The 15,205-nt window shown below is 40.4% G+C and overlaps 1 protein-coding gene across 3 annotated transcripts in view; it reads right to left on the reverse strand.

Annotated features, from left to right (window-relative positions):
• Positions 1-1,462: 1,462 nt before the first annotated feature.
• Positions 1,463-15,205, reverse strand: part of triqk (triple QxxK/R motif containing) — an 83,235-nt gene continuing 69,492 nt past the window's right edge. For all 3 annotated transcript variants that reach the window (XM_027287068.1, XM_010736111.3, XM_010736110.3), the window contains 2 exons: positions 10,778-10,863; positions 1,463-3,432 (listed from right to left, as the gene is read on the reverse strand). In XM_027287068.1, the coding sequence (XP_027142869.1) occupies positions 3,325-3,432; positions 10,778-10,863 (194 nt within the window). In that variant the 3' untranslated portion in view covers positions 1,463-3,324. The remainder of the gene's footprint in view (positions 3,433-10,777; positions 10,864-15,205) is intronic.

Genomic DNA, 15,205 nt, shown 5'->3' on the forward strand with positions numbered 1-15,205 from the left:
CGTGAAGCAACATTACATAGTGTACATGTGCGTGTGTTGTTGTTGCATATCCAAGTATAATTACTCTTGGTGACATACCTCACATGACTAATGAGCAGGATGTGGTAGCTCATTTGTCACAGGATGGTAGGTAAAGCTTCAGTGCTTTGGCTGTTAAGGTCGCACTAAACGCTCCTACAGCACTACTGCCTGATTGATTTCATGTGTTTGACTCGCAGTGCACGCCAGTCGGCAAAGCGACAGAAATTAGCAGAGATACGCATGTCACATGACGTCATACTTGTGTCCTTTTGTCATCGTTGTCGATTGTAGCACCTCACCTAGGGAATCCTGCGTCAACACGCTCACAGTTACACTGGTTGACACACAAGCGGCCTTGCTCTTATTAAAGGTCACAACATGGCATGTAGGCCAGTCAAGGCATTATTGTAGTCAGTGCAGTTTAATAACCCATTACTGACAGAACACAGTTGTTTATAGCTTGTAACTGAAGCGATCTAAGAGAAATAATGACAAGCTCATACCCCATAAAAGTAAATCGACACTAGGGTTTTTTTATTCATTAACTTTTAAGACTCACAGTGACGGCGACGCCTGCATTTAACAGCTAAATATAAAACTTCAGGAAGTATAACTCATAACTGGTAGTTAAGATAATGTCAAGGTGGCATTTTAAGTACGCACCGCCTGATCAGCTCCTATTGAGTTTTAAATGCAGCCCTTACTTTATGTTATTTAACACTTGCAATTACAGTAATAACTTTGCAACATAAATGGGCTTAGATATGTTTAAGCATTTGAAGAGATGCTTCCTGTTATAATGCTCACGACACCTTCTTTGTCTGTATTGGAGTGGCTAGCTAAATGTTAAATACCAAGCGGCAACCTTTGTGGTTGTAAAATGAAGCTGAAGACTGAAAAACCGCAGTTCCTCAACCAACCACTTGAGGCTGGCTACAGAAGAATCAATCTCCAAAATCCCCCATGTTAAAATGTCCTACTTCACAGCAGAAATAAACATGTTTACGGGTACAAAAAAAGGTTTTGAATAGAATAGAATACCTTTATTTGTCATTATGCAAATGCATAACGAAATTTAAGTGCAATACTCAGTGCAGGAGTACAAAAAAAACATAGTCTCTAAAGTTAATTTCTCAATTCATAACAACTGCACTGAGGCTGAATTTTTATAGAACTCTGTCTAGTAAACAGGAGCTCCTGGGTTCAGATCCCAGCAGTGCCTTCATTTTGGTCTAACATGAGTAAACTTTCAAAAGGTTTGTTTCCATATAAAAGTCAAAGCCACCACACTCTGAGCTTCATGACAGCTCTTCAGATACCTGTGTGTGACATCACGGATACAATGTCCATAGTTTTAAACGCATAAAATGTATAAAACATGCTTATTTATTTGAATGTCATGTAGCCATAAGATGAAAACATCAACACAGTAAAAAATAAATGTATTGAAAACTGAAAAAGTTCTTTAATCTTCTGTCACACTATTTATATTTCCTTACAAAGAGATATGATTTTAAAAGTAATTCAACCAAAAATACAGAATAATCATTCAGAATATATCACACAGTGTCCCATAACTGAATCATAATGACAAAGCAAACCGGAAAATGATTATGTAACATACAGGTCAATTCAATAACAGCACTAATGTTCATACTATTGTGAAAAAAAGCTTGAATCTCATCTTTCCAAACATGGGTCTGAATGAAAAGGTTGTGCTGCCTGATCCTTTTCAATTGTGCCAATGTCACAGCTCTTGTCGTTGGTAATGGTGACCTTTTAGATAACATGAGTCACGTATGAAGGTCTTTTGGGTCAGGCTATCTATTGTTATACATGTGAGTGACAGTGGTGGAGTAGGGGGGGGGTTTGGATGCTTCGAGACCAGATAAAAGCCAATGGATGTGAGGGTACGCTTATCATAATGGTTTCTTGGATATGTAGTATTTTTTTACAAGAGGTCGGGAGGTCATGGGAGAAACGAGGGGGGAAAAAGGCAGAAACTGAAACCTGAAAATCTGTCTCACATTTCGAGAATGATGTCAGCCGCCGACATAAGACTTGTTTTTACAAAGAGGCACAAAAAAAGATGTTAGGAATGAAAAGACATCACAAGGCCTCTTGTGTGTGCGTGACCTTTTATGAATATAAAAGAGTCGTATTAGACTTTTAGACAGCAGCATTGCCATTGTGAGTTGATGTGTGCTTAGAAAAACATGAAATATAAATTGAAAAATGTGCAAAAAAGAATTGACTAAATGTCTCCTCTGCTAACAAAGAAGCTCTCCAACAGTGGAAACACTTGGACTGAAATAGTTAATGGAAGGTCAATCCTTGCACCTATAGCGCCAGTGCACAAAGCGTTAAGTGGTGGAATAAAGATTCCTTTCTACAGAGACACATCACAACAATACATACAAGAAAAAATTATCAAGGTGTTCCTTCTGAGAAACATGTAGGCTCACCTCCATTCAGTCATCATTCTTCTCTGTAATTTCCATTCAAATGAAAGAACAGGATCATATTTGTAATGCTAATCCTGTGGATGTCTGTCTCTGTGCTGCATGTATGTGCAGCAGGTACAATGTGTTGCTCTGTATTCTGCACACATGTTCAATCAAGACGAGGGCTTTGTGGATTCTAATCTCACACTTTGTGATCTCCAGATATCCGGGAGGAGAGGTTTGTGCACTGGAATGTGAGGCGAGTGTTTGTCTCGATGTGACGAGAGGTTCAGCGGGAGATTTACATTTTTCTATTAGTGAAGACAACAGTGGGACGTGACTCAGAAGAATGTGATTAACAGAGCTCGGTCTTGACTGTAGATCGGAAGACTTGTGTAAAAAGAGGCTTCTTTGCTTTGCTGGATTTTTTTTCTGCCCCAAACAGAATATTTGAAAGAGGTCACTGACTTTTTCGGGGAACGGAAATCAAAGCTACACTCACAGATCTGAGTTCTGAAAAAAAGCAGAAATATTTAAGTATAATAGGTGTCAGTATAATAATCATTACAGTTTCATTGTGTGTTCTCATGCAGAAAATTAAAAAGGAGAAACTTAAGGTCTAGATCCAAAACAAATTTCAAACTTGAGTCATTCAATGCATTGTCACCTCTGCTGAAGATACAGTTCAGTCCAAAAGTGCGTAACTGACTGACTGTGGCGACCAGTTCCAGACTAAACCCTGCATTTGTTATATGGCTATTAGGACACGGTCATTTGACTGCATGTTTTCATCCTTCATTCCCCTCTTGTCCTTGTGCATAACATGTAGAGACAAGAACATTATACTGTCCTCCTCTTATTAATCCATATCCAGATCCAGGTTGATCTCCGTGCTCAGGTTGAGGTAGAAGAAGGCATACACACAGAGGACAAAGAGTAGGATCGCTGCGATGACCAGGAAGGCATCCTGAGAAGGAAAGAGAGAAGAGCATCAGAGCGCTGATATAACGCACAACATCACTGAGACTTTTAACTACATGTATCACTCTGCTTCACTCCCACTTCAGACATCATCTATTTTACACTGTAACATCTTTTCTACAAATAACATTTGACTTGAATTATGAATGGCTGTCAGAAGAGGACAAAGGGATACTGCTTATATAACATCAGCCGACCCAGACAAATTAGAGAAGAGCAAAACGAAGCTAACACCGTGAGGCAAACAACATGAGTTTTGAACTGCTTTCAGACTCAAAAATATGAACTTAATATTAACGGCGACTGGGCTGCAGTAACACGTAGACAAATAGCTCAAAGCTAACGAGCTACTGTTCAGGAAAATGTTGAATGTCGTTGTTGCTTGGCAACAGTGCAGTCCCAGACCAGTTGGGACTATTTGTGTTGGCGGAGCCAAATTAATTATTAAATTAACAAACAAAAAAAAAACCTCATAATCTGCTGTCACTTATTACTATAAACCAATAAATTACACTGTTGTAAAAATATCACTAAATATCAGCACCCTGATTATTTTCTAATCTACGACTGGATCGCAGCCGTGCTGATATTCAGTATAACATCACAACCTTGAGCGTGTTATTGTGTAAATCTGCCTCTTTCCACACGTGAGCAGCTCTGCTTTGTTTGAATGTGTTTACACAGATCTGTAATTATTGTGCTTATTTATCAGCACTGTTATGTCTATTGCCAAGTCCCTATTGTCTTTGTATTTTTATCTAAATATGCTGCACTAATCAACTTCTTACCAGCCTGACTTTCTGTGTACAAATAGGTTGTTAATTAATTAAAGATTTTAAAGATGAATGTACAGATCTGACAAAAGCCTGGTCCACAGTATAACAGGTGAATAGAAAAACAGTGGATTAAACATTCTCTTTCTTTTGCGTTATTCTTGAATTGCATCAATTAATCCAACCTGAATCAAATCCTAATATATAATTTGTGCAGTCACTTTACAGACAGAGAAATGTGCGTATTGTACATTACACATGGACAGGCACACGACAGCTCAAGCCTGCTGCCTTTTAAAGCTACCCACAATGATGAGCGGCTTTGGAAAAGCTTTGTTTACAGCGCTGGAAAACACGAGCTTAGCGCTGATTGAGGGGCCAAAACAAACAAACAGATGTGTTTTTCAAATTTACCTGCATTTGTGTGGAAATGGTTTCAGACTCTTTAAAAGTAAACCAGATCTCCCCACAGTAGGTGGTCTAACTCTGATGGACCCATTTGCACATTAATGCCACAAACACACAGCTGCTTTGAGAGATTCACTGTGGGAACTCGTTACTTGATGAAATGAAAGGAGTGCTGCAGTTAAATTATGTAATTTATAGTGGCATAAATGTGTATCTTTAAATCAAGTCAAAGAAAAAACAACTCCGTACACAGTACCTTTTCTGTGTCAGGGCTAATGTTGGGTTTAGATGCCAGATTTGGGACTGACTGGATGAAGCATTTACCTCTGAGGAATGAATGATTGGTCTGTTTCAGGCTTTTTCTTGGTGCAAAGAGATTAATTAGAAACATAACGTGGAGCCACATCCAAGAAAAAAATGTATAGTACCACATTTCAGAAATCAAGCAGAGTGACCGCAGTATTATAATCTATTATTTCTGCAAACAGTATCCACAGTTCTCCTGCCATTTCTCCTGTGAAGTTAAACTTTCTTCAACAAAATGACCTATTTTTTATTTAGATTTTCCTATTGGTTAATTGTCAAACAAATTGCGGCTTTCCAGAGGAGTGGCATTCAACTTGAAAATTGGAATTTGGAGCGCTCGTTCATTATGTGGTGCTCACTCGATTACAATCTTCATCAGCTGGAGTTTCATTAGGGCCACTCAGAGTATTGAACAATGCCAGTTATTCTTTATCAAGAGAGAACTCATTAGCAGCAAACTTTCTAATCAACACTGGAGAGCTTGGAGAGCTTTAAAAAGAGAGAGCTGAGTACGGTCTGATTGGGAGTTATAAAAAAAAAAAGAAGAAATATTTGATTTGAACACGGATTTTTTTTTTTTTTTTTACATCTAAACTGGGCCACAATAACAAAAGGTGACATGACAAATTCAGAACATACAACTGTAATCTAACACAAGCTCACTGGAAACGTGATTCAAAGTTTTCTCCTATTTGTGGATTCTTGAAGACACTTAATGAAAAAAAAAAACTACCTGAACCATGTTGAACTAAATCAGCCTGTAATGTCCCATTATGCCACATATTCATGAGTGACAGGCAGAGGTGATGCAAGGTTACAGCGAGGGAAAATGACAAACAAAAAAAGACTAAACAGAAAGAACCATGACAGATACAAAAAAAACAAAAAACAGAAGCAAACAAAAAAATATGAATGGCAATTGGAGAAAACATCAGTTCAGTAATTGCCATACGTAGCACGCACACACAAAGAGAGGACTGCAAATTCAACCCACTGGCCAAACCACGGAGAGAAGAGACAGAAATGAAAAACAAGAGTGAGAACGAGCGAGAAAACAAGAGATAAGGCTCGGCACAAACGAGGGGTGGTGGGGGGCTAATAATAATTCCTTCTCTGACAAACGGGGGGCTGCGGGTGGAGGGAGTGACAATTAAAAGGCGTCACAGCATCCACAGCTATCTGTGTACATGTTGTAGTGCCTAGTCATCAGCGGCATTGGTCTTCATTAGCCTCATCCCACATTTATCTACATCCCGGCAGCCTCCAAACAGCTTTAAGTCCTCGCTTAATTGGAAAACTTTTAAATTTCATGCACTTTAGTTTCATATATTAACCGCCAGGCTCCGACCGCTTGATTTACTTTTCTATTTTGCTTAGGCCTCTGAGAAAAGAGAACTGTTATCAAATCACGGAGGCTTGATTGTTTTTCTGCTTTTTCTTGTGTTCTCTCGCAGCTTTGAAAAACATGACAGAGAGGAGCGTTTGTAATTCTGTCGACAATATCGCAAAAGAAACATTTCGGGCTTCTGGCGCAGGTAAGCGTTTCGTTGAATTGCCGCTGAAACAAAGGCACCCACCAAATTAGAATCCAGTGTTGTTGTTTCTTTTTTTTTCTTCTTCTTCTTCTTTCCTTCCTTTGCTTCAGGTTTCAGAGAGAAAGAGAACAGCTGGTTACAGTGACTTGTCTATGAAAACAAGCTGGAGGGGTTTTGGTGAAAACACTTGAGTTGTACGAAGCACCTGCATTTGATTGAGATCATTGTTTTCGAGGAGAGTGGCCCACTGCGTTGACTCTTGCCTTGTCTCACAAACACATTTATGTGCGCCCACACACACACACACACACACACACACACACACACACACACAGCCTCTCTGCCCACATTCTGATGGAGATCCCTGGATGGGGCCCAAGCACATCATCATCTTCATCATGTGGCTCTCTCAGCACTGGTGGCAGCTGCAGCAGCACTCTGCATGCTGGGAGCTGGGTCCCTGTCACCCTGGCGACAAGCCACAGCAGACATCCCCTCATCTGGTCCTTTTATTCTCCTCCAGGGTTTGTTTGTGTGCGTGTGTGTGTGTCTGTGTGTGTGTGCGTATGTCAGTCTGTATGTGCCTACGTGCTAAGCAAGAGAGATGCAGTGTGTGTTTGTGGCTGTTTGTGGGTGGCAGATAGACACCAACTAACAAACAACTGTTGGTGCATTTGGGCTGCAGTTGGTAAGCAGGTCACAGCAGCAAATATCCAGCTATGAGGTTAGACTTCATGACTTGTTAAATAAAAATTGCTGATGATTTTTATTTATTTGCTTGGTGGCTGTAGAAGGTGACTTTCTAGCTGGATATCGTAATACTTTTTCATCCAGGAATCAGCAAACGCATCTTGTTTCCTTCATACTCCAATTTAATACTCTTCCAGGGCTGTAAGTAATTATTTTGATTTATTAATCTATGTGTTTTTAGATAAATCATGTCATGAATTTTTCCTGAGGGCAAAGGTTAAAATTGCTTATTTTGTCCGACCAAAGTTAAGTTATAATCATATAAAAACAGCCAAAAAAAATCGTCACGTGCGAGGATGGAAACAGGAAATGTCTAATTCACTGGATATATTTCCTTAGTAAATGGCTTAGAATTTGTTCATTCAATGAATCAAATAATTGACTGATTGGTTTCAGCACTTTTGTGTCATTACCATAAAAAAGAAACTAACAAATCTGAAATAAATTAGTAAAATTCTGCTATTTGGGGCACTCTGGTAGCTCACCTGGACCCATGTGCATGGGCTTAGTCCTTGCTGCAGAGGCCCAGTAGTATTGACAAGTTTATTAAATTAGGTGTCAAAATCAGGTAAAAATGAACAGTATTAGCTCCAGCACTGTGGGGGCATGTACGTGGGAAGAACTGAACCCACGCCCACTCGTGGGAGCAGTCAAGCAGCAATTTTGAATTCAGAAAATGACATGACTAACTTTGAAACATTCTGAGCGAGATGAATTCACCTCTACCTCTGCTACGGGTGCAGGGGTATGCTCAGGGTGGCTTTAACGTGTCATCGAGCCACCCTTTAGGACCGCCCACAAAATCCTGGATTGAAAACTGTTTAAAAACAGTTTTAACCTCTAACTCCACATTACAGTAATATATCGTTCAATGTCTTTTCACATGTTTTCAGCAACTATTTTTCAACATATTTAATGTATTTTGAAAGAATTGCCTTTTCTATGCAGTCCAAACCTGCTCTTACCACATATACAAACATCTCTAGGGATAGAAAGTCTTATCACCGCTATCACAACTCATTAAGTCTTTTCATAAAGCTTACTATAAATTAAATCACATAAAAAGGCCATAAAACCTACAAATTGCCATGTGCTATCAGTCAATTCTCCTAACTACCTCGAAAATGTGAATGAGCCTCATAAACCTAATGGCCAGCACAGATAGCACATCCAAAAGTCTGCTACAGTGAGAGGCTCAAGCAGATGCCACATTTAGGAATCAGCTCTTCAAGACAAAAACTAGCAGCTTCAAGACTTCAGTTATATTTCTGTGATCATATATACATGAATTTGTACCAAAAAGTGAAGTGAAAAGTGGATGGAATCATAAAAAGATGAAAAAATAATTCTCTAATTATGTGCTAAAAAACAAACAAACCATACACACAATATACATTCACAGATGACAGCTGGAAGATACCCAAAGTCATTATCTGTAGCCTCCATCCTCTGCCAGTTCCATAAGCAATTTTTTCCCAACTTTCTAGGCTCATCGGCTAAATAAGACCGAGGGAAAACAGTGCAGAACTGAACAGAAGGCTAGTGTGCCAATTAGACAAGGCAGCAGGCTTATTTCCTGTGCTGCAAGCTAGTGTGCTGGAGCTACTTCGAAGGCACTTCTTCTTCTCTGGGTAAACTGAAGAGAGACTGCAGCTGATTTCCTGCCAGTCTCTTCATCTCTGCTGTCGTGACCCCTCGCCTTCCAGAGTTTGAAGCAGCTGGACAGGAAATATGTCCACACATGCATTCAAGCAGCAACAAGCTACTTTCTGTAAACACACCGTGACTCAACGTGTGCACGGAAACACGCACGGATACAACTAGTGGCTGGTTTCCGCCACTTCTGAGGTCAACATTTTATGCAGCTCTAACAACTGATGACTGTTGTGGGAACAGAAGTTCCCCCTCTCTCGCTTTCTCTCACCAAGTCTCTCCATCCTTTCCTCTGCCAACTTACCCAGACTGCTGAGCTACTAGGACAGCCCCGAGACAGCCTGCCCTGGCAGCTGCCAGATTCTCTGTGCCCGCATGTCTGCTGGCCCTTCTGAGATGCCAGCTGCATCTGAGACCAGCATCTCAACCAGGGACATGGTGGAAAGAGGGAGAGGAGGAGGAGAAAGGGAGAGAGCAAGAAAAGAGATACTCACACAGCAACATCGCTACGCAGACTGCAGCCAAATTATTGCTGTCAACTAAAGGTTCAGAGACAGATACGGGGGCTTTCTTCTGCCATCACAGGGCTGTGTAAAAATTCCCAACTTAATATAACGCTAAAAGGACTTGATGGGAAAGCAAGCGTGACCAAATATCCATTACATTTGGGCTGAATTTCAATCGAACTCAGGGCCAAAGGGTCTAAGTCAGTTTAATATGCTCGTCCCAGAGGTATTTTTAATCCGACCTCTGAAAATTCCCCTCGTCTTGGGCGTGAAAAACCTGAATTATTCATAAGCAATATCAATATTTCAAGATATGGACTAATCTAATTGGATTAAAGACGTGCTTAATGAGGCCTTGCGTGTCTAAGAGATGCATATTTTAAAACCTGACCATTTCACCCAGTGTTTAATCCTCACTATGATTTGTTCATCTCTGTGTACTACGTGCCAACTGAAGCTTAATGAGGAAGTGAAGCCTTTTGGCTTTTGATGTCCTGTAAACAGAACCAATTTTCAACGCCACAAAGGAAAATAAACAAGGCAAAAAAAAACAAAAATTCCTTACAACCGATTAACAGCTATAAAAAAAGAATAAATCACTGAGGATCTGATTTCATCTGATGGTGTTTGCAATTTCAATGAGGATTTACCAACCTATGACGGAGGATTCACAAGCTATTTCACTGGCAACAGCGTACTCTATATGGAGAAACCTTGAAATAGTAAAAGTGTTTATTGGTAAGCCAACCGACTGAGGAAAAGCATAAACAGCGGTGCCACGTTTGCCAGAGTGATAAACGTGGAGTCATCCATCTCTGCTTGCACAACAGCTCCTAATCGCTGCAGTGTGACAAAGCAACGCCCTCATATTACCCAACTCCATCGATCTTATCGCTTTCTTATTTTCTTTTTCTCCTCTGCTTGTTAGATTTCCAACATCTCCCTCGCCGTCTGGCCTTTGTTCCTCTCCATTGTCTTTACCACTACAGGAATAAAGAAACTCCTGATGCTGAATCCTTCCAGGATTTCATTATGTTTTAAAGGGCTGTGTTACTTTTTTTGTAGACACAAAAAATTGCGGTCAACTTTACTCTAAGGAGGATTTCAACACTTCAAAGAACAAGCAGGGGGGTCACATCACATCATTTTAGGGAGATAGACATATTTACGTTTTTAAAAGACCTGCAGTAAGCTGTAACAGAGCTAAGAGTCTGGAATAAGAAAAGTGATCTGGTGAGACACGCTCTCAGACGGGCAGGCAGACAGACAGACGAATGGAAAGAAGATGGTTGGCAGACAGACAGACGAGCTGAATCACAGATGGGAAGACAAGACAGACAAGCAGAAATAGTGGGAGACGTGTGGAAAGTAAGTAGAAAGTAAGCCCAGGCCAGTCTCACCCTGAATCCAGAGGAATTCTTCTTTGCTTCAGCTTTCAGACGCGTGGCCTTTAAGGCTGACTTTGTCTTCTTGTAGTCCTGCTTACCTGAAAGAAAGAAATTTGTGCACATGAATCAACTGTTATGTTAAATAACAGGTTTCATTCATTGTTGCTATGCAAGCAGAGACTCTGAAGTCGAGGGATACAGCCAGAAAATAGCACCTCACACCAGGAAAAGCACAGGTCATTTTTACACTTTAGTTTTGAATGTGGATGCAGTGTGTTTTAAACAGAAGCAGGCTAGCGGTTTCTTCATGCCACACTGAGCTATCCTTGTCCTGGCTGCAGCTCAGTATTTAACAAATATGAGAGGTACTGATTTCCTTTTTTTAAATTTCTACAAGAAAGCAGATAAGCTTCTTTTATTTTTCTAAAATTAAAAAAATAACAAGCAGACTAATGCAGCTCATGGTGTTTTATAATGCAAAATTTAATGTCACACTAACAAAAGGAGGTCACTGAAAACGAAATGTTGCATTGAAAAAGAAAATCACAATTTTTACAATTATATTTCCCCTGGCACGTTTCAAACTGCACATGCAGACAAAACACCAAGAATCTTTCCTGGCCTGAGCTGCAAACAGTTCACCTGTGCTTGTTTGACTTCCCATGGGCTCGCAACTCTCAAGGGTGAGTCTTGTGGGCAAACAAGCCACCTGGCAAAGCATGTGTGTGTTTATGTGAGTGTGTGTGAGCGTGCTTCACATGAGGCAGAGCCGGCTGTCTTGGTCTAATTAGAAACAACACACTGCAGGAAAAGGAACTTTGCTAACAATAGGGTGGAAAGGCAACAGCTTGCTGAACAGTGTGTGTGTGTGTGTGTGTGTGTGTGTGTTCTTGTGCTTCTATGTGAGAACCAATTTTTGCTCGGATTGTGGACACATTAGCGAGTCCTTGGATTTGTTTGACAAATTTAAAGTTAAAAAGTTGAGAGTTGAGATAAGGCATGATGTTTAGATGGTTAATATTTAAGTTATAGGCCTGGAAATAAACTGACAGTCCTCATAGGGAGATGTGTGTATGTGTGTGTGTGTGTGTGTGTGTGTGTGTGTGTGCGAGACAGCCTCTGGGTCAGCTCCGAGGTTTTCTCAGTTGGCGATGTGACGCGAGGAGGCCGCATGGAGTTTTTACTCCCAGCCAATTAAGCCTAATTTACATCCAAAGAGGGAACAAGAGAAGGAGGACAGAAAGCGTCCACAAGAGTGAACATGAGCTAGTGGGAGAGGAGGAGAGGAGGTGTGTGTGCGTGTTGTGATTCAGAAAACAAACAGGCAGAGCTGAATACCGCTGAGTATCGTGTCTCCTGGGGAGCAGAGGTTCTCCTCTGGGGACAGCCATGGAGGAGAGAGGAGATGATTAGCATGGCGTTCACTTTTTCCACCCATGTCCCTCCCTCATCTTCTTTTTCCCCAGATCATACACTCTCTTTTCTCCATCTCTACTGGTCCCGGACTCCTCCTCCACCTCTGACTCAGTGGAGGGCTAATAGAAATGGGGAGCATGTTGCCAGTAGGAGACAGCGAGCTAGTGGGAATTCATTAGGAGGACCACTGGATGTCTCCTCCACTTGTCAGAAAGTGGAGAAGGGGAAATTTGATTGGAGGGCACCTCGGGTTGTTCACCATTCAGAGAAATTGTGTGTGCAAATGGCTGGGTGTGATAATGTGATACTACAGGAAGCTGCATCACATGCTACAAACCACATATCAGAGGAAAAACTACAGAATGCATGAAAGAAATGTGCAGTAAAATGTGTAATATGGTAATTATCTCATCTTGCATGTGACAGCAGGGTTAGTTGGTAAGCTACCCTACAGGCTGGCATACTAATAATAATAATAATAATAATAATAATAATAATAATAATGACCACCATTATAAAGTGTCTTTACACATAAAACACAACAATAAAATACACAGAATATATAATTAGGTATAAGAAATAAAAGGGATAAAAACACCAATGGTAAAATGTCAAACAAATGGACGAATTAAATCTTAAAACAGAGCACTGCAACGTTGAGAATAAAGTTAAATGAACTCAACAGTTAAGAATTTTAAATACACCTAAAAATGAAAAGAAAACATTACCAGTCTTTTTAATAAAATAAGACTTAAAGGGTGATTCAAAAGAAGATATACTGGTCTGTTTATTCCCATTTTGCTCTAAAGATAGCACATACTGTATTTCAATAAAGAGTTACTGAAAGGGAGAAAGCCAGTCACACTAATGAACTCTCTAACTGGCAGTTAATTAACATTTAACTGGCTAGCGGTCAATGGTGCAAATCCGCTAATGTTGAAAGTTGTGCAGATTTGGGTTCAGCCCTGAACTGACTGGGACTTCATGCTTTTAAATATTAACACTTACTGGATGTATACAATAACATTTTCTCATATCCTAGATATCTTGGAAGTAGCATTCCCTTATAAGTGCAAACCAGGTAACCCCAGGAGGAGAATTTTTTTTTTTGTAGAAATCCATGAACTCTGTTTTGTAACCTCGCCTGAAAAACACATTGTACACTTAAGATTTATAATTGAAAACCACACCAGAACTAGCTGTACTTTCTGTTTTCATACTTGTTGGTTTTGTCCGGCTATCCGTGTCCTTAAGGCAGCGTTTCGAGAATAAAGTGTCCAAGGATACTCAAAGACAGAACAATATCAGAACTTAAGCATAAGGTATTTTACCAACAAGCCTCCAACACACACACACCTGTGCAGGGGTGTGTTTTTTTTACCTCATTCATGACACTAAACTTGTTTCAAGTCTACATGGAGAAATTGCGTTTATATGCAAAAATTCATCACAACCCATTACACCCATAACCATCTGGTAAGAATCAATACTTAATTGGAGCAAAATCAGAATAATTACACCAAGCAGGTGTATGAATAGTTGATATTGAGGAGAAATGCCAGAGAATTACATCAGGCTGTGTGTAAGGTATTGTAATGTTGTTGTGTTACAGCGGTGTACTTCTTAAAGCCTCATGCTGCCTTTCTCCTGTGGTTTGTTTGTGTGGGTCTGGAGTGTGCGCACACACACACACACACACACACACACACAGAGTCAGATGATATTGCATTGGGCTTATGAGCAGTCCTATTTGTCATTGCTGTTCCCCTTGCTGCACCAGCACTGTAGACGCTTTCTGTCACCAATTATCTACCTGTGCTGGGCTACACACCGTCCTCCCATCCCTCCCCACTTCTGCCTGCCACACTGAAAAGGCATCACTGTCCTCCGGTACAGCGACGACAATGCCGTGTCTCAGAGGAACATTAGCCCTTGTAAGGCGGCCTAGAGAGCCTGCTGAGAGGCTTCCCTGAGTGTGCCTTTCATTGAAGTCATCACTGATTTCATGTCAAGAGGACAAGTGAAAGTGTCCCTCTCCCCTCCCCCCCAGCCTCACCCCCAAAAACCACTTACTGTACATTCCCTTAGATGTGTGTGTTTCGTGGTTTTTCCTCGCTGGTTAGTCGTTGCATTTACCTGTAAATGGTGTCTGATTAAGGCTGAGGAGAAATTAGTTTTTATCTTGAGCTATTGTTCTGCTTAGCATAATGAGACAGGTAGGGGGTATTAGCTAAAATTAGCCAAATGTGATTGAGCATTCAAGAGGAGGAGGACGAGGAGGAGGAGAAGGAGAAGGAGGGGTGGTATGCGATTTGTGTGTCACACAAATTGTCCGTTAAACTGAAGATAGAAGAAGATCAGACATCAAAGAGTGTCACGGTTTGTCTAAAGGAAAAGAAATATTAGTAGTAAAAAGGGACGTGTTTATTCCTGAGTCATATACGGTACACTCTATGTTGCATCAAATGCATTCGTGCCAAATAGAAAATGGTGCAGGAGGAGAGTGAAGAAAAAAATGAAGAGACAACGTGGATGACACACTGGCTTAAAAGCAGAATTCACATTACTCACAAGAAGCAGAAAAAAATCCAGTTCAGGTGGAGGAGACAGATGACAGAGTCAAGAGTGGCACTGTTACTAGATCAAGTGACTTTTGCCTGAATGCTTTAGTGGTTTCTTTTAATGAGAGTGGAACAGATGTTGGAAGTAGGAGAATAACATTTAGGTGACCTTATGTATTACTTACTGTCACCACACACACATCTGATTCTCCATTTGGGTCTGTGTTGTTTGAAAATGTGTTAACTCAAGAGGTAGTTAGTGAAGTTTTCAATCTAAAAATAAATCTGCATGTATGATTAAAAAAATAAAAAAGGTTTCTAAGATGATACACAAAGGGAAGTCAAATAAGACCTGATTATTTAATGACCTGTTAATGAGTAGGTCCTGAATAAATCTGACTCTATAATGAGTTAATTATCCATTTTGCAACCAAATCATTTCACATTTTCACTGTGAAAACAA

This window comes from Larimichthys crocea, chromosome XIII (assembly GCF_000972845.2).
Source record: "Larimichthys crocea isolate SSNF chromosome XIII, L_crocea_2.0, whole genome shotgun sequence".
NCBI classification, from domain to species: domain Eukaryota; kingdom Metazoa; phylum Chordata; class Actinopteri; family Sciaenidae; genus Larimichthys; species Larimichthys crocea.